This window comes from Bombyx mandarina, chromosome 16 (genome assembly GCF_030267445.1).
Source record: "Bombyx mandarina strain Sakado chromosome 16, ASM3026744v2".
Lineage (NCBI taxonomy): Eukaryota > Metazoa > Arthropoda > Insecta > Lepidoptera > Bombycidae > Bombyx > Bombyx mandarina.
Genome location: NC_143222.1, coordinates 1,778,621 through 1,805,515, shown reverse-complemented (window position 1 = coordinate 1,805,515; position 26,895 = coordinate 1,778,621). Strand labels below are relative to the sequence as shown.

At 40.5% G+C, this 26,895-nt stretch overlaps 1 protein-coding gene and 1 long non-coding RNA gene across 3 annotated transcripts in view; one reads left to right on the top strand and one right to left on the bottom strand.

The window, feature by feature from the left end:
* Smr (nuclear receptor corepressor smrter) overlaps window positions 1–26,895 on the bottom strand; it is a 172,027-nt gene that overhangs the window by 38,981 nt on the left and 106,151 nt on the right. For both annotated transcript variants that reach the window (XM_089733833.1, XM_089733834.1), the window contains 8 exons: window positions 26,579–26,764; window positions 11,361–11,577; window positions 7,387–7,506; window positions 6,598–6,765; window positions 6,049–6,216; window positions 4,086–4,211; window positions 2,386–2,593; window positions 932–1,106 (listed from right to left, as the gene is read on the bottom strand). In XM_089733833.1, the coding sequence (XP_089589959.1) occupies window positions 932–1,106; window positions 2,386–2,593; window positions 4,086–4,211; window positions 6,049–6,216; window positions 6,598–6,765; window positions 7,387–7,506; window positions 11,361–11,577; window positions 26,579–26,764 (1,368 nt within the window). The remainder of the gene's footprint in view (window positions 1–931; window positions 1,107–2,385; window positions 2,594–4,085; window positions 4,212–6,048; window positions 6,217–6,597; window positions 6,766–7,386; window positions 7,507–11,360; window positions 11,578–26,578; window positions 26,765–26,895) is intronic.
* Window positions 16,242–17,269, top strand: LOC149501203 (uncharacterized). Its single transcript, XR_016324387.1, has 2 exons — window positions 16,242–16,373; window positions 17,117–17,269. It is a non-coding gene; the product is annotated as an uncharacterized LOC149501203 (long non-coding RNA).

The window sequence follows — 26,895 nt, the reverse complement described above, 5'->3', positions numbered from 1 at the left end:
AACTCGTATTTGTATTGAGTCGGAACGTTTGCCTGCGTTTGCCGTTAGGGGCGCTACTGCATACAAATTTAAATGTCTTTAGAACAGAACTTTATACGGAAACCAGGGGCTTAATGGGCTAGCTGACGACACCCTCGTGTCAGCTGATCCACCTTCAAAGGTATACCCTACTTGAAACATAATATTGATGACTTAAATGCATTAATCAAACTAGAAGGATTGATTTGTTTGCAACAGATATAAACAAGTTGCTGGTTACAGATTGAAGCGATCACTACAAAAAAAAATATATATATATATACACATAAGCTTATGTTACTGGTAAGGAGTATTTTAAGTCTGCAAGGAATTGTCTGGAATGAATTGTCCACCATCCTGTTTATTCCTGCCACGAAGCAGTTATGAGTTTTGGTTTGGAAGGTACGCATGATCTTTATAGAATAGAATTGAGACTTCAAATCGGACGTTCATATTGTGATCTCTATGGGTTCCATTAAACAATCACAGCGCGTGATGTCATATGTGGCTAAGGGTTATATACAATTAGGGTACGATCAACGATTAGCTTATCACATGTGTTAGCCCCAAATGAGGTCACCCGTAATGCAAATGCGTAATGTTTTTTACTGGTGGTAGGACCTCTTGTGAGTCCGCGCGGGTAGATACCACCGCCCCGCCTATTTCTGCCGTGAAGCAGTAACGCGTTTCGGTTTGAAGGGTGGGGCAGCCGTTGTAACTGTACTGAGATTTTAGAACTTATATCTCAAGGTGGGTGGCGCATTTACGTTGTAGATGTCCATGGGCTCCAGTAACCACTTAACATCAGGTGGGCTGTGAGCTCGTACACCCATCTAAGCAATAAAAATGAGACGATATGCGTGAAGTTTGAAAAATTTTCCGGTTCTCTATTCAAAATAGCCAACGCACTAACCTTACGCAGTCTCTGACATTCTTCCTGGGTAAGAACGAGGCTATCGTTCCGAAGTTCTTGGGGTGCTGAAGGTACTTCTCCCTGAAGAGCTCCCTCTCGTTCTGCGACCAGATGTTGCGGAGCTGTAGCTCCTTGTGCTCCGACTTCATGTCGAGACACCTCCCCGGGATCAAGGCTAAATTCGGGTTATTTGACATGTTCAATCATCGGCATGGCTTTATGGTATAACACTTGTTTTTGGGCACATTCATTCAAGCATCCTTGATGATGATCGGATTATTCATATCTTTTCAAACAATTAAACTTTTATGAAAACAATGCTTGAGACATCAGACATGAGGTCGACATTTGAATTGTATTACGTATCATTTGTCCTGTGCCCTTCCGAACGGAATGTATGACTGTTTCGCGACAGAAATAGGCGGTATGGTGGTACCTATCCGTGCGAGGTAACTTCATGATTTTACCGCACCAAATCCTAACAGGTAATTTAATACTGGTGGTAGGACCACTTGTGAGTCCGCACGGGTAGGTGCCACCACCCTGCCTATTTCTGCCGTGAAGCAGTAATGCGTTTCGGATTGAAGGGCGGGGCAGCCGTTGTAACTATACTGAGATCTTACAACTCATATCTCAAGTTGGGTGGCGGTATTTACGATGTAGATGTCTATGGGCTCGGTAACCACTTAACACCAGGTGGGCTGTAAGTTCGTCCACCCATCTATGCAATAAATAAATAAATACCTATTAGCTGGTAACTTAAGGAACTATATCAGCTTCTCGCAGACGGGTGGGTGAGCTCACGGGCTCAACCTGAGTGAATTTGCTAACACTAGCCCTAGCGAGAGCAGTGCTACGCAGAATCTACCACCGAAGAAGATCCGGTGGCGATGGGTTAGTTAGTTAGTCGAATGGCGAAGTGACGGCGACCAGTGCATGAGGTTCCTATGTATAAGCACCGAGAGTGAACCCGGGGGATTCGACAAGACATGTTTCGGGCGACCGCGGCTTTGCGCTGCCCCACCTTTCAAGCCGAAAGTTTTACTGCTTCACGGCAGAAATAGACGGGGTGGTTGTACCCACCCGCGCGGATTATAATGTTGCGGGTTTGATTTTTATTACACGATGACGTTATTCCTTCACCGTGGAAATCAATCGTGAACGTTAAGTACATATTTCATTAGAAAAATTGGTACCCGCCTGCGGGATTCGAACACCGGTACATCACTCAACACGAATGCACCGGACGTCTTATCCTTTAGGCCACGACGCCTTGAATTACCGGATTCGTCCCTACACTTTTTTTTATTGCCCGAGCAGGCCGACGAGCAAACGGCCCACCTGATGGTAAGTAGTTACCGTCACTCATGGACGTCAGCAATGCCAGGGGCAGAGCCAAGCCGCTGCCTACCTATACTTAAAGCGTAGGTAAAATCTGGAGAGTCGACACTAACTGTTGGTGTCCAGGTAGACCGGCGTGGTGTCGAGCGGGTCCCGGCGGAGCGGCGGCACCACGGTGAGCGCCCTCATCTTCTTGTCCTCATGCTCCTGCTCGTGCAAGCCGTCCGCCAGCTCCTCCAGCTCCGCCTCGGACTTCACCCTGGCTCCGAGCCGGTGGAACCTCTCGCGTTCCTCGCGCTGCTTCCTCAGCTCGGGGAACACCTGGATCGTTATAAAAACGTTTGGCATACTGCATTTTTTTTTATTGCCCTTGCAGGCAAACGAGCATACGGCCCACCTGATGGTGATTGGTTACCATCACCCATGGACCTCAGCAATGCCAGGGGCAGAGCCAGGCCGTTGCGTACCGCATAATACTCTCCACAAGCCTCTTTTAAAGAAGAACATGTCATAGAGCTCGGGAAACACCGTAGAGGGGAGCTCATTCCATAGCCGGATGATATGTGGCAAAAAAGACCCCTGGAAACGCACTGTCGATGAACGCCGTGATTCCAGATAATATGGATGAACTCTGCTCCGGTGGCGGGAGAAGAATATGCTCGATATGCTGGAGAAAAATGCTCCGAATATCTTGGATAGCGGAGAGAAGCAATCTGTATCTTAGACCAACTGCAGATCAAGACGAGACTGTCCACACTCTGCCTTCGCCGCGCACTCAAGTACTTCGGTCGTATTGCTCGGAAAACACCGGATAGCTTAGAGAGACTATTCGTGACAGGGAAGATCGACGGAAAGAGACCGCGCGGACGCAGTCCGACAAGGTGGTTCGACAAAATCTGCACCACACTAGAGATCCCATTCCACGACGTCCATTAGAAGGGGTATAGGGGGGACATTACAAGGAGTAAAATCATGTCGAAGTATAATGGTCACGACCCTCAGCAGTGAGGAAACGACGCGAGGAGGAGGAGGAAACTGCATATAGGACGCGACAGATGACCGCAAACCAACTTTTAAAAATAACTTATTTGAATCTGGATGTCTCTGGTACAAGATCTCGTGGACAAAGCTCCATGCGCTGGACTGATCAAGTGAAAGAATTACCAAAATCCCCACTTAACGAGCGCGTGCGTCAACCTTCAGTTCGCGAGCTATGGAGAACATCTGTCAAGGCACACGCATGCCTGCCTGATTTTTAAAAAGTTAATTTCGCAGTCACTTCACAAATTACTCACAGCTTTTACAAAATGTAATAAAAGATATTTCATTGTACAGTGACGGTTATCTGGAAACTCTTTGGTTCCTTCTAGATGATGACGGGGAGTGCGATGGTAAATAAGCATGATTTAACACCATCGGCGGAGCTGCAGCGTATAAATCTTATATCTTTAAACGGGCAATTCTTGTATATACATCTATGCTAATATATAAATCTACAGTGGTTTTTACGTATGTTCCGTTATAACTACTGAACCATGCGTCCGATTGACTTGAAATTTTGTATCCATGTAGAAGATACATGTACTCAATGGATAGGCTAATATTTACATGAGTATTGGACTCCCTACACCAGTTGCGGGGGCGTTAATGATGAGAATCTTTGTGAGGGTGAGAAATAATAATGATAATTTTAAATGCCCAACGAAGCGGACGGGTACAGCTAGTAATTTCTAAAAAACACAATTTATCAAAAAAAAAAAAAAAAAATCCCAAGCAAAGCTCGGTCATCCTCTAGTAATAGTTACTATAATACCTTCTCGAAGAATTCCCTGTTCTTCGCGTCTTTCGCTTTCCTCTTTTGACTCTGCTCGATTCTTTCGACCCTTCGCGCCCACTCAGCCGCTCGCTTCGTGTACTCATCTGCTAATACATCTTCTCTCTGCAAAATGAAAGTTTGTATTGGCCTAACTCTCGTGCTGCGACCGTTCCGGTGGTTCCGGAGTTACGGACACCTTTTTCTTTTCCTACCTATGCTGATATCCTTGAGAAGCTATTTCAGCTTCTCCTTGACGTGTAGGTGAGCTCACGGGGCTCAAACCGGAGTGTTGCTAACACTGGCCCTAGCAAGAGCAGTGCTTCGCAGAATCTACCACCGGATCGGAAACGCGACACATTGAGTTTACTAGTGGTAGGACCTCTTGTGAGTCCGCGCGGGTAGGTAGCACCACCCTGCCTATTTCTGCCGTGAAGCAGTTTCGGTTCGAGGGGTGGGGCAGCCGTTGTAACTATACTTGAGACCTTAGAACTTATATCTCAAGGTGGGTGGCGCATTTACGTTGTAGATGTCTATGGGCTCCAGTAACCACTTCACACCAGGTTGGCTGTGAGCTCGTCCACCCATCTAAGCAATAAAAAATAAATAATGAGAATATCCGACGAGAAAATCAGTGGGCTGTATCCAAGGGCTTACGGACACCACAACGTGACCCTGGCTCTGGAATTAAAACGAGGTTGCTGTCCCTTGACCAGGACGAAGAATTACCAGAATCACTATATCAGTGCTGGCGGAACATGCGGAACCACAGCTATGATTGGTTCCAAAGAACTTCACTTCACTGATGTAGGTTATGTTTGTTTATGCAAAGACAATTTTATACTATAAGCACAGTAAGGATAGGCGCTGTAGGGACACAGCTACTACCCATTTCTAACCATACATCTAACAAGTTAGTTGACTAGAAACCCCAAAATACCGTTTTTAACTATCTTTTTACGTGTCGAGCATCACGCCAAGTATATAATCGATTAAAAATAAAACTTTGGAATTAAAAACTTGGAACTCTGAAACTAGGAACTATTTAGGGCGTACTGTGAGACCGTACGGAGAGGTACCATCGCCCCGTCTATTTCTGCCGCGAAGCAGGACCTAACGCGATCCGGTTTGAAGGGCGGAGCAATCATTGTACTTTATAACTGAGATTTAGAACTCCATATCTCCAACAAGACGGCGGCATTTGTTGATCTCTAACGTTGCGATAACCTCTTAACACCAGATGCGCCGTGCGCTTGTTCACCCGTCAAAGCAATAAACAAAATAGTAAGACCCCATCATTTATACAGATAAAAAATTGATAAATATTTTATTTCACTGCGACGACTTCAATGGGAGTTTAAACAATAAAGACATTCTAAATCTAACACTGGCTTGCTGTGTTTGACAAGCCTATAGACACAGCCCATTGAGTTTCTCGACGGATTTTCTCAGTGGGTCGCGATTCCGGTGGTAGATTCAACGAAGCACTGCTCTTGCTAGGGTTAGTGTTAGCAAATTCTCTCAGGTTGAGCCCGTGAGCTCACCTACCCGTCCGGGGGAAGTTGTAAGAGCCTCCTTAGGCTACTAACGATTAGATAGAGAAAATAAATAAAAAGAAGATTTTGTTAGTTTAAGGCGAATGACATGTAAATCCAAATTATAGCAAATAATACAGTCTGCATTCATTAAACATTTATATTTACAATACCATTTCAGGTCGTGAAAGCTGATTCACAATTTGCGTTAACCTCAATACAAGCTTTTAAAAATAGTTAATGTTGACATTTTTTTTCTTCTTTTTATTGCTTAGATGGGTGGACGAGCTCACAGCCCACCTAAGTGGTTACTGGAGCCCATAGACATCTACAATGTAAATGCGCTACCCACCTTGTAAATTTTGATTTAGTTAATTGATTTTCATTGTGTTTAATCACTAGAAGCTAGGCAACGACAATATAATTACCTTTTCTGACTCAGCCTTTATTCTCCGTATATGTACGATCAATCTTTTCCTAAATAATCTGTGCTTCCTAATGTTCTCGTGGTAGACCTCCGTGTCCTGGGGCTGGTTGTACAGCGGGTACGGCACGGGGGGGCCCAGGTGGTCCAGCTGGGCGTGGGCGGCAGCCGCCTGTAGCGAAACAACATATATCTATACTAATATATAAATCTACAGTGGTTTTTACTTATAGCTAATGAACCATGCATCCGATTGACTTGAAACTTGGTATCCATGTAGAAAATACATGTACTTAATGGATAGGCTAATATTTATATGAGTGTTGGACTCCTTACACCAGTTGCGGGGGCGTTAATAATGAGAATCTTTGTGGGGGTGAGAAATAATAATGTTAATTGTAAATGCCGATGCACTAAACTTTAAAGAAGACTCCGATGCACTAAACTATATAGAACAGATCTCAGGTTATCAAACACGAATCGTTGTATAGCTTAGCTCCGATGATGAAGGAAACGATGTGAGTGAAAAAATAGAAGCTATTTTATTTTATACCTTTTTCCTGTTCTCTGCGTATATACACTGCGCGAGGCTCCGATGCCGCGAGGGGGCTTCCTCGGGCTCCTCAGCCCTCGCTGGTTTGGAGGCGGACTGCTGCAGTTCCTCCTGTTTACGCTTCAGCTTCGCAAGGGATGTCTCCACCAGCGCCATCTCTCGATCCACCTTCGGAATTAACATTTAGAAATGACGTTATCAAGAAAAAACACTCTAGATGTACATTTTTCTAAGCTTATTGGCAAATTTATCCAATAAGCTAAGTTTGTTTGAACAATAAGCGTTCCGAAAAACATAGTATATACTAAAAAAACTAGACAGGCACCGCGGTTTCACCTGTATTTAAATTGAGAAAGAATGAAACATGTGGATTGTTTACTTTACTTCACTATTAGCAAAGGTCACTTAAGCACAACTTTTGCTGTGCTTATATGCTGCTATTGTGTATGCGATAGTGAATGAAAAATACATTCTGGATCGAATTTATGTACCTAGTATTCGTTCTTAGTGAGCGAAAAAGCTACTTCGAAAAAGAAGTAGGTATTTGAAGTTCATCGCACAGACAGTTACTGTAAGTACATATTTCTATAAAAATAGTGGTTAATTAATTTCAAAGGTTTTTTTTTATTGCTCAGATAGGTGGACGAGCTCACAGCCCACCTGGTGTTAAGTGGTTACCGGAGACCATAGACATCTACAACGTAAATGCCGCCACCCACCTTGAAACATCAGTTCTAAGGTCTAAAAATATGGACAGTCCCAAAATGTCGCAAGACGTGATTAAATTACCTTAGATATTTGCTTAAGGAGAACATCTTTAGTAGTCCGGAGCGTCTGGTCCTCGCCGGAGGTCTCCGAGGGCGGGTTCGGCGAAAGCACCTCGACCGTGTTGTAAGTGTTCACCGGTTCCTGAGAAAACGCCGGGGATCCAACTATTACAAAGAGTAACATGCAGCCGTAATCTATCGTTAGATATTTTGAAGGGTTCGGGTCAGAACTCACAAGATAATTCTCAACCGTCAAAGTTTTTTTTTCTTTTTTACAAGTAAACAAATAATAATATTATCAAATAAATCAAAAAAAAATTATTCAACATAAATGAAAGTACATACTTGTTGAACGTCAAAAAGAACTACCGCCTATTCACAAAAACTAGCCTCCGTCCTGAGAAGAACGGGCAAGAAACTCAGCGGGCATGTCTTTTTTTTTTAAATATTAGATTTTTTTTTAAATATTCCTTAATAATATTAATTTTTTTTTCTACCTATGCTGATAGCCTTGAGAGACTATTTTAGCTTCTTGACGTGTAGGTGAGCTCACGGGCCCAAACCGGGAGTGTTGCTAACACAGGCCCTAGCAAGAGCAGTGCTTCGCGGAATCTACCACCGGATCGGATACGCGACCCACTGAGAAGATGTGGCGAGAAACTCAGTGAGCTGTGTCTACGGGTTAATTTACTAATAGGACGGTGACCGGTGCAAATATTCATAAGAATAATGTAACGATACGTAACTATAAACTGTATCTAAAACAATCATAATTACATTCTTATGCCGTAACTAAATAGTTTTCATTTAGATTTTTTTTTTAATTGCTTGTGTAGGCAGACGAACGTACGGCCCATCTGATAGTAAGTGGTCACCGTCGCCCATGGACATCAGCAATTCCAGGGGCAGAGCCAAGCCGCTGCCTACGAATTAACACTATTCCCCTGTTCCGATAACGTTATATACTACTTACTACCTAAGCGTAATCGAACATTTTATGCCGATACTAAATAATAATTATGCCGAATAGCGGGATCGGCATAAAACGAACCAATTAAATTCATAAGCGGTCGAATTTTTTATTGCATTGATTTGTGGACGATCTCACGGCTCATCTGGTGTTAAGTGGTTACCGGAGCCCATAGACATCTACAACGTAAATGCCGCCACCCACTTTGAGATAAGAGTTCTAAGGTCTTTGTACAACGGCTGCCCCACCCTTCAAAGCATTTTAGATCGAAATTATCACAAGTTTTATTGTTACGTCGCTACGTCTGTTTTCTGAGAAAATGGACATAGATATTAATGAGTGATGTGACTGTGATTTATATCTGAACATATCCGGAGCATGTGTGTAGTAGTCCCTACATACTGGCGCTTAATTTTATTAATCAAATACCAGTATCTTCAGACATGGTTTATGAGCCGTTACGAGTCTTTGATGTGACAATTATTAAGTTTTAGCGTCCTTAGTAGACATCAAAGATAAACTAACGTTACATATCATTGTCGAAACTAAAATAATAATTCGCAATTTCATTTTCATTTTAAATTTCCTTATTTTTCAACCTTTTTTTTCCTACCTATTCTAGTGACCTCGAGGGGTAATTCTAGATTCAGCGAACTAAATGATTTTTCAACCTTGTTCACGTCTAGAATAATTTCTACGTACGATCTTGTACTTAATAATCAATCCTACCGGGTTTAATGGCAGTCTATTTGTTTTAATAACAATATCAGGATTGATGTGTATATCAACTTCAACCATTGAGGCATTTCAAAGTAGGTGTCACCGCGTTATTAAAAACTTAAGCCGAAAACCCTGGTCAGTTTTAAGGGAAGTAACGATGTTTAACTCAACTAATTATAATATCGAGGGGTGAAAGGCAGTTTGGTTTATGTGACAATTTTGCAACTTTACAGGAGAGCCATTTCAAGCTTAAAATTTGAAAAAAAAAATCATAACAAATAAAACTTCAGCTATTTGAAGAGTTAGCTTTTTTTTTCTACAGGAGAAAATCGCCGGATCCCCACCCGCGCGGCAGGTGGGGTATGTGGGAGTTGAACCTCACTAAAAACTCCTGCCGCTCACAACCGGCGCCCTACCTCGGACCGGGCCGGAGCCCAGTCGGGGCTATTGAGACGGCGGGACAGGGTTGACGCAGAGCACATTACATCCATCCCACCGTCCCAGAAGAGAGTTAGCTTAATTGAAGTTCAATTAAAAACATCGAACTGTTGATGCTAATCTATACTAATATTATGAAGCTGAAGAGTTTGTTTGTTTGAACGCGCTAATCTCAGGAACTACTGGTCCGATTTGACAAATTCTTACAGTGATAGATAGCCCATTTATTGAGGAAGGCTTATAGATTATATATAACATCATGGTAAGACTAATACAAGCGGAGCACCAATAAAGAATGTTTCAAAATAGGGGTTTAAATAGCTCCTTAACATTCTACAATTCAAAAAAAATTTTCACTTTCTACATAAATGAAGTGGGGGGTAAAATTTAGCGTTATGCCAAAATAACTATTCCACGCGGACGGAGTCGCGGGCAAAAGCTAGTAACAAACAAAACAGAGCTTTAATTACATAGATAAATGTCGCGTATTGAAAGAAATGACGCTTAAACCAAATAGCCTTTCATTCCTAGATGTATGTATATAGAGGTTGATATTACAATGTTTTTTTTCTATTAATAAACAATGTTATCCTTGTGCGGTCACTTTAATTATTCCTTATTTTGGGGGTAAAAGGGCAAAGGAAACGTTTGAGTGAATGGATTTAAAGGAAACTTGAACCTATTTTATGAAGACTTTTGTACCCTTGTCCCTACGACTTGTCCAGTTTGGTACACCTTAGAAGAATATTGAAAAAGAAAAGTTAATAAAATTATTTGTATTTGGTAATTGTTTTTTTTTTGTTTATATTGACTCCCAATATCTGGATAAATTGATCGGAAATATCAACTTTTTTAAATTCATGGAGTTTCAAATTTCCGTTGACCAGCATTGAGTTAATCTTCTAGAATTCTGCTGTTTTCATTTCTGCTTGCTTCTCAGCCGTCTTTTTCTTGAAATTTTATTAGGAACCTGACGGAGAGATGTTACTTACTTCTTCTTTGTCTCCACCGTATCCCACTAGGTCGGGTCGGGTCGGGCACAGCGAATTTTTTATTCCATTCTCTTCTATCAGCCGTCATCTCAACACTCACTCCTTTCTCTTTCATATCGTCATTCACACACTCCATCCATGTCTTCTTCGGTCGACCTCTTCCCCCTCTACCTTGCACTACCATTTCCATACATCTCCTAGTCACAGGCATCTCTCTACGCATCACATGTCCATACCACGATAAGCGTCCGCTCTTTGTTTTTAATTTAACTAAGAAACTATATTATATTGAGGATTGTCGTAAGTGCATTATGGTTTTTTGTTAAATTGTAGTCCAGCATCTATGATTTTAACTTTGTTATCTTTATATACTTCTTCTGTGCGTGTGTTTATCACTGAACTCCTCCTAAACGGCTGGACCGATTTTAATGAAATTTTCTGTGTACCTTCAGGTGGATTCGAGAATAATTTAGATTTACAAATCAGCCCGGCAGATGGCGCTGCAGTCGGTATCTCGGTAAATCTTTTTTTTTTCAACCTACCTAAGCTGATAGCCTTGAGAGGCTATATCAGCGGAACCTTAACTAGTAGGTTAGCTCACGAGGCTCAAACCTGGCGACGTTCCTAACACGAACCCTAGCAAGAGCCGTACTTCGCAGAATCTACCACCAGATCGGAAACGCGACCCACTGAGAAGATCCGGCGAGAAATGAGTTAGGCTATGTCTGAGGGTTAAATTACTCGTCGAGCCCTTTGTCGTAGCCGACGGGTTCGACGAGAAAGATGACCGGTGCTTGAGGTACCTCATAATTTATATGGCAAAACAACGTTTGCCGGGCCAGCTATTAATTTTCTAGAAGCTCATGTTATACTCACTCTAGTATCGACCCTGAGGGGCAGGTGATGAGTCAACTGCGTGATGGGCGCACGTTCAGCTGTAAGACGGATCTTCTTGAAGGGGGGAGGGTCGGCAGGGGGCGGATGGTGAGACGCCGGCGCGGGGGTTGGGAGGTACGCGGTGCCGAGCAGGGACATTCGACCCCCGCTGCGGTACTCTCCCACCGCACCACCGCTTCGGGCGTAGCTTCCATCCCTGGAACAGGAGAAACGTATACGTCAGTTTTTGTACCAACATTACCATGTTTTTAATACGCTTTTATTAGCATCAGATATATGTATGCATGTTAGTATGTAACGGAATCTTTGAACATGATTTTGACCCGCTTCAAAACGTCGGATTAACTCGGAATTTAGTATAGGTATTTATTAAGGACCGATGACAATTAAATATTAATAAAAAAATTAAATTAAACTAAAAAATGAAAAATAAATATGTAATAGTTTAAAAAAATCTAAAAAATACGCTTTTATAGAAAATCCCACTAAAAAACAGAAAATAAATTTCAATAAATTTGAATAAAAAATAGTGTAAGAAAAAATTATTTTATTGTAAAAAAAAGCGTGGGGTGCATGGTATCAGTAGTTATAAATATTTTATGAACAGACACGAGTAGAAGGGTTATTTTGATAATATCCTGAAAAGCACCCCATGCTTTTTTTACAGTAAATTTTTTTTTTTCTTACACTATTTTTAATTCAAATTTAATAAGATTTACTTTCTATTTTAGTGGGATTTTCTGTAAAAGCGTATTTATTTAGTTTTTTTTTAAACTATTATTTATTTTCTCTCTTGACAAGTTAACATGTCAATGCGTTCCAACGGTTTATGTTTCATTCAGGAGTGGCCACAGAATGTCTGATGAAGAACGTTTACCATAACTGTATGTCTTCATCTCTGGGCGGCTGGAGGGTGCGAGCTACATCATACATTATACATGAGTGAATAGTAATCAGGGCAGGCGCTGGGTCAGTCAACATGTAGTAGCTAGTTTTATTTTATTTTAGATGTTAATAACTCACATAACGGTAAACGAAAAGAAATATTCATAACTAGCAACAACTATAATCTATTTATAAATCGTATATCTTTAAACGAGCAATTCCTGTATATAAATATATGTATAATCTGAATCTCGGAAACGGCTCCAACGATTTTCATAAAATTTAGTAAACAGGGGATTCCGGGGCGATAAATCGATCTGGCTACGATTTATTTTCAGAAAATGTTGTTTTATTCGTGTTTTCAATAATCAACTATATCGATAATTTTGATTTTTTCTTTAAATATCCAGTTCATATTTTTTTATTATTCAGTCGGTAAGATCGAAAAATATTATTCGTATTTCACCATTTTATCAATATGTAATTCGTGTTAAAATTTAATTTCTAAAAAATACAATTTGTCAAAAAAAAAAACCGTCCAAAGCGAGTAGTGCTAGTGATCTATAATTTATTTATAAAATTGTGAAGTAATTTTTTTTTCTGTTCTGTTTGTCCAGCAATTTTTTTTTAACGCAAATAAATGATGAGCTTTTTTTTCTTTAGCAGTACAAAATGGCGTTATTACGTGAATAGGCATTATTTTTTTTTTACAATTCAACACAACTAAAGTAAAATAACCAGAGTAAGTAATCTACAAATTACTTTTTGGCACTGTATAATAACAATGTTCTATTTCGCTCTATTATAAAGGTCAAATTTTTCAAAATTAAATCTCATGATGTAAAAGAGGAGAGATAATAATAATAATAACGAGAGAAGAGTCCAAACTAATAAATAATAATATAATTATAAAATCTTTCGTCATTTATTTATTCTTAGATAAATTGAAATTCGGTATAAATGTGGAATGGATACCAAGTTTTTTTTTTATGTTTGAGAAGTTACTGGTGGCCCGGAGGCCTTCCCAGTTTTACCAGGGCAGGAGGGGTAGGATTTGCTAACAGCTACCCGAGCGCCTCTAAAGGAGACCTAACGACTCAAGAGTAGCTGTTTCGCTAATGAATCTACTACCGGATCAGAATTGCGACCCGCTGAGAAGATCCGGCGAGAAACTTAGCGGGCTGATGTTTAGGTTAGGAGGATACGAGGTATGCATTAGAGATTTTCGGAAGAGCTATTGTCATTTGTTAGACACTAGATGTCACTAAAATAAAAATTCTATTAAACTTTAAGAACCAATGAAATGTAGGTAGCGGCTTGGCTCTGCCCCTGGCATTGCTGAAGTCCATGGGCGACGGTAACCACTCACCATCAGGTGGGCCGTATGCTCGTCTGCTTACAAGGGCAATAAAAAAAAAATGTTGTTTTGAATGTCTTTTGGAGCCCTTGCAAGCAGACGAGCAGACAGCCCATCTGATGGTAAATAGTCACTACCCCCTCTTTGACATGAGCACTGCCAGGAAACAGCCAAGGCAATTGAAAAATATTTTTTTAAAGTAATAATAATTACTTAAAATATAGAAATCATTAATGCAATCATCTTTTTTGTCACTACACTAAAAGACGACAGGTCAGATTTTTATATATTTTTTGTCTTTTTTTTATTGCTCTTGTAGGCAGACGAGCATACGGCCCAGTTGATGGTGGGTGGTTACCGTCGCCCATGGACATCAGCAATGCCAGGGGCAGAGCCAAGCCGCTGCCTACCGCTGTCTTTGAACATTGTTTGAAATTATTTCCGGTAGTCAGCGCTGCGATCGACTTTTACGTAATTTCCCTTTTGTTCCAGGCAGGTCGGTCTGCCCGGGCCGCGACAATATAATTCAAATATCAAAACTAACATGCTATTGAAGAAACTTTCCATGATCGTGAACATTGAAACAAAATTGTGTTGAAATACGAGTTATTTTTCGTTTAGTTTTTTTCTTATAGCACAACGCATGCCGTATTAGAATTTAGTTTTATTGCTTAATAATATCAGAGAAATAGTGAGCCAAGTAGTGGAATGTGTTAGTAATTTGACCAAGAAAAAATAACTTAGCTAGTGTAATACTTGTCAGATTTATTTACAAACATACAAAATGTCAATTTCTTTTATCAAAAATGTAGTAGTAATATTTTTATTTTTTCCAACTGGAAAGGCAAAGGTATTAATACCATACAGCCTAATCTTTTATATATATTTTTATATGAAAAATGGTATTATAAAATGAAATAAAATCATATGAAATGAGATGAAATGATATGTGATGAAACATAATCTCAGTAAAATGGTGGTAATTTACTGAGACTTTTTGGAGGATCCCGAGAAGTTACGTTCAGCGGCTTTGCACATTCACAGATACTAAATAATTAATAAATCACCGTTATTAAACATTTAAACCTGAAAAAACACTAAATAGACAAAATAAAACAAATCACACAACTTCACTCCCCGCGTTCCCGCCAAAAAGTCCCTATCATAAATACATTTAACTTCCTTCTATGTTTCAAACAGGCAGAGGGCAATAAACTCGTGATCATACGGCGTGTCACAGAGTAAATATAATCAACATTAAAATTTAATAACTCGAATTTAATTAAATATTTTTTTTATTTAGTTCATTTACGTGGGATAATTACGCAAACATGGTAATTTGCACGTGATGTGATATTCAAAAAATGTACACGACCAATTAAAATTGTTGTTGTTGTCCTAAGGTACCCCGCTGGTAGATAGGGCCCTCACAAGTTGTCTCCACTTTACCCTGTCTTGCGCTTGCTCCTTGACATCACTCCAGGTCACGTTGGCAGTCCTCATCTCACTCTCTACGGTGCGTCGCCAAGTGTGTACAAGACGACCAGGTCTTCTCCTGCCAAGCGGTTGCCACTCAAACGCTATTGATGCTACGTTGACTCCGCTGCGCCGTAGAGTGTGTCCTATCCAACGCCATTTCCGATGAGCAACGTCTTGCGCGATGGGATTTTGGTCACATTTAGTCCAAAGGTCTTTATTAGAGATAGTGACTGGCCAATGACTCGTCGGATCAAGCTGACCCTGTTCGACTCCATTGTCAAGAGTGTTCTCCTGTTCGGATGTGAGACCTGGAGAGTGACCAAGACACTCACGAACCGACTGCAGGTATTTGTAAATAAGTGCTTGAGGTCGATACTCCGCATATGAAAACTGTATACACGACAAAATAATTTCAATTTAAACCTGCAGCAATAATATTTTTACTGACCTACGTTTTATTGATAGTTCCCGTTAAATTTACGATCGGCTCATGTCTGGTTTTAGAATGTTAAATTATTCACATTTTTAGCAATTACATACAGATCATTTACATGTTTTATGTAAATCATTAATTAAGCGTCGGAAAATTCTGTCTTTATGCCTCCGAAGCCACGATTTAAATAAGTCAACATGGAAAAACTAAATTAATGATTCCTTTGAACGGCATTTCCAAGTCGTCGTGGCCTAAAGGATAAGACGTCCGGTGCATTCGTATCTAGCGATGCAATGGTGTTCGAATCCCGCAGGCGGGTATAAATTTTTCTAATGAAATACGTACTTAACAAATATTCACGATCGACTTCCACGGTGAAGGAATAACATCGTGTAATAAAAATCAAACCCGCAAAACTATAATTTGCGTAATTACTGGTAGTAGGACCTCTTGCGAGTCCGCTCGGGTAGGTACCACCATCCCGCCTATTTCTGCCGTAAAGCAGTAATGTTTCGGCTTGAAGGGCGGGGCAGCAGTTGTAACTATACTGAGACCTTAGAACTTACATCTCAAGGTGGGTGACGCATTTACGTTCACCGTTCATCACCGGGTGATCTGTGAGCTCATCTACCCATAGAAGCATTTTTTTTTGTAGCTTAATCTTTGTTACAGCATAATTTCTATTCTTACTTCGTGTCTGATCGACGCGACATGGTACGCGAGTCGCGAGAAGGCCAAGGTTGCGGCGGGCGCGCGGGGCGGGGGGCCGCTAACTGTAGCGTCCATGTTTATTTTTTTATTGTTATTCGTGAAACGTCTCGCACTTTCAGAGCACGTGGTGAGCAACTTTTTTTTTTTTTTTTCTCCTACCTATGCTGATAGCCTTGAGAGGCTATTTCAGCTTCACCCTAACGTGTGTAGGTGAGCTCACGGGGCTCAAACCGGAGAGTTGCTAACACTGACCCTAGCAAGAGCAGTGCTTCGCAGAATCTACCACCGGATCGGAAACGCGACCCACTGAGAAGATCCGGCGAGAAACTCAGTGGGCTGGGTGAGCAACGTGGCGGACTGAATCGAACGCCACGTATAAACAATTAATAAAATCTGGCTTCTCTGTTCAACTGATCAATTAGGTACACTGCAATATTTATTGTGTGACTATTAAAAAAAACGAGAACGATTACCGTAATATGTTTCTTTTATTCTTTCGTAATGTGTTAATTATTTTGGACGTGGAAAATAGAGTATAATCACAACTTAGACAAAACAGCACGAGTTTTAATCAAGATATTAAGAAAATGCCACATGTTTGCATGTAAGATTCCCAAAAAATTTATTTGCGGAAAACAACGAATTTATTCTACAAAATTCTTCGAATAAGATTTAGTAACGAATGATTCATGATTGTTTCTTCATAGTGCCTTCTACCTACGGTTAGGTAATGTGTTTTTGCTATCATCTTTGTATATAAAATTTTAATTAATTAGGTCAAGTCTTAATCATCATCGTCGTCTGTACAGCGACTTTTACGTTTACTATGGACTAATGGTTTAATCTTTGCCATATTCTTTTTTTCCTAAGCCGAGTAGAGTGGAAAGAAATGGCGGCCTTTGCCAACGTTGGACAAAAAGACGAAGTTGTCGATGTCATCAACTCGGCAGACTCATTTAATATAAGTTTATTATTTGTAAATATCCTTTTTGCGTCTGAATAAAGGCTTTTATCATTTTATTATTATTGTTGTTTTTGTATTGTATTTCTCGAAATATTTAAGACATTTCGGTATAATGAAGATCACGGGCCTATGCCAAGTGAGCTTCGTTTTCTACCTTCAGAATATTTAAGTCTTCCTGCAAGAATTTACGGACTATACGGCATGTGTTTAATATTGCGGCTTGTTGCATGGGCTTATTATTATTATTATTCTTATTATTATATTTTTTCCTATCTATTGGCTGATAGCCGGATAGGTAAGCGGCAATTCCAGCTACGTGTGAACGGGTAGAGATCACGGGCTCAATCTGAGAGAATTTGCTAACACTAGCCCTAGCAAGAGCAGTGCTTCGTACAATCTACCACCAGATCGGAATCGCGACCCACTGAGAAGATCCGGCGAGAAACTCAGTGGGATTTGCTATTATAACCTTCAGAGTTCGCAGCTAGGGAAGTGTTTCTGATCGCGACTTTAGAAGCCTCAAGGGAAATATTGTCTTGTAAAGCAATTAGATAAGTAATTCGTATTAGTGACGTAAGTAATTGTTTAAAACAAAGTTTAAGTTTTCATTGCACCTACCACTATTTACTATGCACTACCTTTGGTTGACTGGTAGAGAATGCCTTAGGCATTAAGTCCGCCAATATAAATTTTACATGAAATGTAATAAATAAATAAATAAGTTCGCGTTGTGTGTTACATTATAACTTCTAACTTATCCGTTTACTTAGCATCTTTTGTTTAACAATTTAGTTTACATGTGACGATGGTCACTGCGATTGGTCAAGTTGATTTTGAATGTTGACGGCGATGTTTTTTGCTGTTTTTACAATAAATCCGACGCGCGCGTGTTCCGCCATTTTGTTGACGTACATAACGGATATCATCCAAGTACTTACGTTGCATTAAATAAAGCAATAGCATTTTAATAAATTTAAACGTGAAAGTGAATAAAATATTTTATTTAATGGAGTTAGGTAGCTTTCGGATCTCATAGAAAGCGTATTTTGATCTAAAAATGTTTAAAAATTCTAAATCATGTTTTATGGAAGAAATATTGGAATGGACAGGACAATGCCTATGGGGTCAGTTAGTTGTCTTATTGGTACATCTTCTTTTTCTTCATCGTTCACTCACTGCTGAGGATCGCGACGACTCACTGGTGGTAGGACCTCTTGTGAGTCCGCGCGGGTAGGTACCACCGCCCTGCCTATTTCTGCCGTGAAGCAGTAATGCGTGTCGGTTTGAAGGGTGGAGCAGCCGTTGTAACTATACTTGAGACCTTAGAACTTATATCTCAAGGAGGGTGGCGCATTTACGTCGTAGATGTCTATGGGCTCCAGTAACCACTTAACACCAGGTGGGCTGTGAGCTCGTCCACCCATCTAGCAATAATAAAAAAAAAACACGTGACTTTCCTCCACAGTGTTCGATCATGGGTGGCAAGGACCGTATGGTATAGATTACCACCAACCGTTTCCTTAACCAGATCTGACCATCTGGCTGGTGTTCTAGCATTATCATTATTATTAGCATTATCCTATAAGTATTGGTACATCCTTATACGAATAACTAGCCGTACTCGCCCGCTTCGCTTGGCATTTAAAATGAACATTATTTTTTATTGTCATTATTATTAGGCAGTCCAACACTCATATAAATATTAGCCTATCATTTAAGTACGTGTATTTTCTACATGGATACCAAGTTTGAAGTCAATCGGATGCATGGTTCAGTAGCTATAACGGAACTTCCGTAAAAACCACTGTAGATTTATATTTTAGTATAGATATTACAAAATTTTTGGGTCATGTAGATGCCGGTCATAGTCGACGCCCTAGACACATCCTTGAGGATCGGTACTAGCATCCAAACGATTGGTCAGCTCCAGTTGTTAAGTGTTATTGCAGCAGCTGTTAGGAACTCCGGCCCCCCTGGATAATGGCACTGGTGAATTACCTTTGAGACACCAGCAATCCCTCCGTATCAAGTTGGCAATATGTATATTGTTTGTTATAGTTAAAGTTTGAGAACAACATAAGATATACCTACTTAGTTCGTGAACTAACGAGCTAACCTAAAAGTCAAAAGTACATAACAGCATATTAAGTGTATAATCTATGCCTACAGCTTTAAACACAAAACCTCCTTAGCGCAAAATTTTGGAGATAAAAACGAAATATGCCACAGACTAAAAATAAATAGACGGCAAAGGAATGCAATTCTCGTATCGCCGCGCGTATAATGTTATTTGTGAATACTTTCATAACTTGTCTGGAACGCGGCCAAGTCTCGATGTAAATAAAGCCGAGCATGCATCGTCCGGCACACACAAACTGGCCATCAACCTTTGGACTTGTTGGTTTTTATAGATATATTTGTTTGTATTGTAAATTGTTGAATTAGGAGAAATTAAAGTGAATAGATAACATTGGTATTTATAGTTTGAACGCCAAATGATTCATAATAGGTAAGAACAACATTGTCAAACTTGAAACGCTTCCAATATGTCAGATCACTAACCTAGTGAAGATCTTTCGGGATTATATAAGGAGTCTCAACTTTCTAGAATTACGGCATCACGCTCCCAAGCTTGCTTTTCAGGAAAGAGAAAAAATTAGGCTTATAATTTTCAAATTCTACTAACCAATCTACAGATTTAAAATCGCTATACATAAGACAAGTGAGGGTATGTTTTATTTGTTTATTTTTTATTGGCTTTGTAGGCAGACGAGCATACGGCCCACCTGATGGTAAGTGATTACCGTCGCTCATGGATGTCAGCAATGCTAGAGACATAGCCAAGCCGCTGCACACTATAAAGTACACTCCGCAAGCCTCGTTTGAAGAAGGACATGTCATAGCTCTCGGGAAATACCGTAGAGGGGAGCTCATTCCAAAGCCGGATGGTACATGGCAAAAAAGATCTTGTCTGATCTGTACATGATTGCAACTTTTGAAGCTTATTCTTGGAAATAGAATGATATTTCATTAGCAGCAAAACGAAACCCGACCGACGGCTATACAAACCAATTCACACGGTGAAATCTGACACATTTCTTAGATACTACGTTACATTATATCTTAACATTTTCGTTGCATTAAAACACAATGAAATGCATCTATTGCAAAACACGATTCCCAGGAAACACTCTCAGATATCGGCAGGGATGATGAAACATTATATCTTCATTTTTTTTATGGCTTATATGGGTGGACGAACTCACAGCCAACCTGGTGTTAAATTTTTACTGGAGCCCATAGACATCTACAACGCAAATGCCGCCACCCAACATGAGATATAAGTTCTAAGATCTCAGTATAGTTACAACGGCTGCTCCACCCTTCAAACCGAAACGCACTACTGCTTCACGGCAGAAATAGGCAGGGTGGTGGTACCTACCCGCGCGGACTCACAAGAGGTCCTACCACCAGTAAAACTTAGATTAGATTCAAATTGAAAACGTAATTAGTTGCCAGTTAAACGCTTTAAGCGTTGAACTAAGTGTTGTATTTTGATGCATTTAGCGTGAGTCTGTTCAAAAGGAAAGCTAAATGACTCACGACTTCTATGTGAGATTAGATATAATAATATTGAGGACACGTTTATAATAACAGAAGTCAGACGACGGTACATTCAGACAATTACAATTTATTTCTTGTTTGTAAAAAAACCCTATTAGCGTTAAAGCCCCTTTAAAAGATCTACCATATTATTATGGCAAAAATCGTCACAGTGTAATTTTTGGCATACCCTGTGATTTTGACTAAATTTCCCGACTCTTGTGTGTGTATACATTTATAAATATTAATCGGGTAGTAAGCCATGGCTTATTCCGAGCACAGGCGGTCCACCTGATGTTAAATGGTTACCGGAGCCCATTGACATCTACAACGCAAATGCCGCCACCCACCTTGAGGTATGAGTTCTAAGATCTCAGTATAGTTACAACGGCTGCTCCACCCTTCAAACCGAAACGCACTACTGCTTCACGGCAGAAATAGGCAGGGTGGTGGTACCTACCCGCGCGGACTCACAAGAGGTCCTACCACCAGTAACTACGCAAATTATAATTTAACCGGTTAACTTGTGTTATGTTTAGCGTATTGCTCGGCCCATGGACATATTATTAACTTAAGACTGAAACTCCCAAGATCACTGCATTGAGTCCCTCTGATTTATAATACATTGATTTTAATTAAACTACTTAAATGTTAACACCTAATAATCTCTCAACACTGGCCCCCGACATCTGTTCACGACTTAACCTAACCAAATCCAACGTAAGAAGGAGGGAGTCTGGAGATGAGTAATACAGGTCTTTGAACCTAGTACAGCTTCAGCTCTTTCAGACGTTAACAAAATAAATTATATAAATTTTGTACTTATACAAAGGTATTTGTACAAATATATCTCTTAAAGAAGAGAGAAATAAATATTATTTTAAGAATTGATTCACCAATAAAAATGACAAAATATCAAGCTATTAACGATTTGTTATCAAGCTATTAACGATTATGTTAGGAAAACAACAATCCGACAAAATGAGTTCAATTTCACTGTAAGAAGCTTTATCGACATTAAAATTGTTTTATGAAACAAACTTAATTTGAATACATTAAACGAAATTGAATATTTCCTAATCTAATAAATCAAATTCTTCTTGAGGATGTCCATATTCCTGGTGTGATAAGAACGCGAATTTCAGTCACCAATTTGTAAATTCGATGTTCCACGGTTCAAACCAAGAGTTTTATTTATTTGAATAAATATGATTTTTTTTTAAATAATGGACATAGGTACATACATACCTATACAATAATTAGATAAGAGTAGAAGTGATAATCACGATTATTGATGATAGCATTCCTGTATAATGATACTATTGTTTTTTTATGAAGGATGGATTACTGGTGACCTGGGAGGTGTTTCCAGTTTCACCAGGACAGCAGGGCGAACATGGGCTCGGCCAGAAGGAGATAACGAAACGTGTCAGACACAGAAAAATATGTATCTGTTATAAAACTCAATATTATCATAAAAATATTCATCACATTTAAAAAATATTAGTTTAAGTGCCAGCCCTGTTTGAAACAATGTTGTTTGTTACGTTTATCTGAGAGCTCTCATTGTTTCGTGACGATGACGTGTTTGGACGTATCTATGTATACTGAGTTAAATACATATTGTTTTGATACATCTTACAGTCAGAATTCAGTCAGCCATCTGACTAATAGACGGAAAGTTAAATACTTTTTTCCAAATGTTTATAAATAATATGATAAGATAGCGCGTAAGTAATTCATGCGGTCCAATGTGATCTTTTTTTTCCGATCTATTCTAGTAGTATTCTAGAAGAGTTATTCTCGATTCGCCAAATTAACAGGTGAACTCATGGGGCTCAAGCCTGATTACGTTGCTATCACGAACCCTAGCAAGAGCAGTGCTTCGCAGAATCTACCACCGGATCGGAAAGGCCATCTACTGAGAAGATCCGGCGAGAAACTCAGTGGGCTGTGTCTGTGGGTTAATTTACTCGGCGAGCCCTTCGTCGCAAGCGACGACGAGAACGATGACCAGTGCTTGAGGTACCTAAAAGCACCGTTAGTGGATCGGAAGGATCCGAAATGACGTCGACTGCTTTCCTTTCGGTCCGCAGGATCGGGAATGACCAATGTGAATCACTGCGTTCCACATTGCATTAAATAGAGCGGGCAATTTAATGCAATTGACTCATCGAGTATACGGTCTCAAAATGGGTGACATATACGTTGTGAAGTACAGACTCTGGTGACAAACCGGATAAGCTCGTTTTTCTTCTAAAAAACAAAATAGTTATAGTTTGGATTAAGTGGTTTCCGTCCATAACAACAACACCGAAAATATTTTTCTGTATTAAATAAAACTGTCCAAGACCGGTCAATATGGAGGAGTTTAAATAGGAAATCGGATCATGGCACTGAACCGGGAAAATTCCAAAAAGAAAAAGAAGTAAAACTGTCCACAAAAACCACTAAGAAACACTAAACAGCCACAGAAATCTGTAATCTCTATCAAACCTTATAACCAACGAAATACTATTTATTTATCTAACTTCTTCGTCTATGCTATTATTACAATACTGTAATGTAAGTACCTACGTATGTATTTAGAAATATATTTAAAAAAAAAACGAGTTAATGGCGCTTAACGTGTACCCGAGACGATTTTGTTTATTTGTTTGGACAAGTGTAAAAAAGCTAGCAATCTATTTGAAATTATCGTGTTTTGATTAGATGCAAAAACCGATGGATATTTAACTTTCACCTCACTATGACGACAGACGCCGGAGAAAGAACAATAAAAGCACAATTCATCATGACAGATGTGTTTCTTAAACAAATCTATTTCCCATTTCTAGTTTAACACAAACACATACAGATTTAACGCAGGTGGAAACTCTTTTATTGCGGAGGTGGGTGGGAGGTTCGATGGTAAGCGGTTACCGAAGCTCAAGCCCATTACAACGTGGTTGTCGCTAGGCACAATGGCATATGAAGTCACAGAATCAGTTGTATAAAAGCTGACCTCTAAATTGGAACGCATGACTGCTTCATGACTACTTCGCGCCAGATATTTTTTTTATTTATTGCTTAGATGGGTGGACGAGCTCACAGCTCACCTGGTGTTAAGTGGTTACGAAAGCCCATAGACATCTACAACGTAAATTAAGAGGTCCTACCACCAGATAGGCAGGACGGTAGCGTCTCAAACAGCGGGCTCACAATAGGACACCCCTAAATCCGGGCTTGCGATCGCAGTCCGCTGGTATAATGCCCAGAGAAGGCAGCTGCCCATTTTTATGTCGACTAACCCTGACTAACCCGGTCTCTGTCCACAACACTAACGCGTAGAAATGGTGTAATCCAATTCATCGCGTCTAGTTACTTCACAAAACACTCTCCGCTAACATAAGTTTGAAATATTCTACCTAAACTTGTGAAATAGGTACATCAAAAACTAAACCGCCCCTAATTCGACTCGATCCTGCAAAGTTCGAAAAGTTCTTTAACCCCAAAACTGACACGCGGGAAATTAAGTTCCAAGTCCCCGGATACATTGGGGACGCTGCCCTCGGGCAGAGAGCTGGGATATATGAGTCCTTTCTGCGTTGATAGGGTTTTATACGCTATATAAATGGGTGAGTGAGTCGATCTATGGCATTGGTATAATTAAACCGACTTTAGATAACTAGTTGGATTACGAAGTTTGGGACTGCAAGCCTTGTCTTGACTGTACCGCTAATTGTGCGTGTATATTGCGAACAGGGATGTCGATTTTCATTTTTTTTAATGCATATTACCGATTTACTAAGTTACATCGATTTTTTTCTTTTTTTTTCTAGACCTTGTACAGCTTGGCTACTCCGGGACAACCTATCGAATTATTTTACTGAAGACAATGTAAAAAATTCAGATGCATTAAGCATCGGTAATTTCGCAATGACCCCGATCTGATGGTCCAGCACAATTCCTAATCTAGATCTTTATTTTTTATTACTTAGATATAGGTGGATATAGGTGGACGAGCTCATAGCCCACCTGGTGTTAAGTGGTTACTGGAGCCCATAGATATCTTTTTTTTTTTATTGCCCTTGTAGGCAGACGAGCATACGGCCCACCTGATGGTGAGTGGTTACCGTTGCCCATGGACTTCAGCAATGCCAGGGGCAAAGCCAAGCCGCTGCCTACCGTAATGCGTCTACAACGTAAATGCGCCTCACCCACCTTGAGATATAAGTTCTAAGGCCTCAAGTATAGTTACAACGGCTGCCCCGTCCTTCAAATCGAAACGCATTACTGCTTCACGGCAGAAATAGGCGGGGTGGTGGTACCTACCCGTGCGGACTCACAAGAGGTCCTACCATCACTAAAAATCGGCTGTAATCCGAAAACTCGAATTGTTTACTACTTCTCTAATATATCGAAAACGCGCTTGTTATGTTTATAGCCAGCAAGAAGTTGAACTGAGCGAACGGGATAACGGCTCTTACACGCTTCAAACTAGAACGCACCTAAACAAACATTGGAAGACGACGATGCCATGACAATACAACAAACAGCAAACTCACAATTCGAAATATTTCCAAATTGAATTGGTTGAATACGCGTTATTTGAACGAGACACAATGGTCGTGAACATATCGTATTGGTATTGAGTTTTCGCAAGACGTAAATTTTATTAAAAACTATTCTTCTTCTTCTTCTCATCAGCCCACAGACTTCCACTGGACATAGGCCTCCCCCAAGCCTCGCCACAAAGATCGATCCTGCGCTGCCGTCATCCAGCGGACCTACCCACGCTACGTCTTCCGGTACGCGGTCGCCACTCAAGGACTTTCTGGCTCCAACGGCCATCCGTTCTACGAGCAATGTGTCCTGCCCACTGCCACTTCAATGTCGCAATCCTTTGGGCTATGTCGGTTACTATTATTCTATAAAAGGTAATTCCGCATATTTTGACGATTAACAATAACCTCAGTTGTGCGTGGCCGCGTAAAATAGAAATTATTCACAACGTCAGAAATAATATAATGACAATAAAAATACAAATTTTATCTTGTTAACTTCCTGTACACACTTGGCGACGCACCGTAGAGAGTGAGATGAGAACTGCCAACGTGACCTGGAGTGATGTCAAGGAGCAAGCGCAAGACAGGGTCAAGTGGAGACAACTTGTGAGGGCCCTATGTACCAGCGGGGTACCCTAGGACTACAACAACAATAACAACAACTTCCCCATCGGTCTGTAGACATAAATTGACTGCACTGGATATTTAGCTGAATGTTTTTTTTTTTATCTTAACCAATCGCTGGCAGCCTAAAAGCTACGCCCGGATTGGTAGGTGAGCCCACGGGCTCAACCTGAGAGAATTCTCTAACACTAGCCCTAGCAAAAGCAGTGCTTAACAGAATCTACCACCGGATCGGAATCGTGACCCACTGCTGCGTGAAGATCCGGCGAGAACTTTTTCTTTTTCTGCTTGAGGGTCTACTGGTAGCCCGGAAGACTTTCCAGTTTCTCAAGGACAGGTGGCGAGTTTTACTCGGCCAGGTTTTACTGGTGGTAGGACCTCTTGTGAGTCCGCACGGGTAGGTACCACCACCCTGCCTATTTCTGCCGTGAAGCAGGAATGCGTTCGGTTTGAAGGATGGGGCAGCCGTTGTGACTATCCTCCAGTAACCACTTAACCGTGTTTAGGCCGTGAGTTCGTCCACCCATCTAAGCAATAAATAAATAAAAGAAACTCCGTGGCCTTAGATTGTATTGTATTAACGTGACGGTTTACCTGTATGAGAGCGCCGCGGAGCCATAGCCAGGCTGGTGCAGTCGCAGCTGTGCCGGCGGATAGGGCTGCGATGCGTAGGGCGCTGTGGGCGGAGGCCGGGGCTGCGGCGGCGCGACCACAGTCCCCGCCGGCTTGCCGCCGTACGACAGCGCGCCGCCGCTGTGCCCGTGATCAGACTGCCCGGGCCTAGAACACGTAATAATAATATACTGTTGTTGGATGTTTGATTTTTTTTAAAGGATTTTATGACCTGGTAACTAAGACCTTTAAGTCATGTCTTATTTTAATTTATATTCTTATTTTTATGAAAAATTATA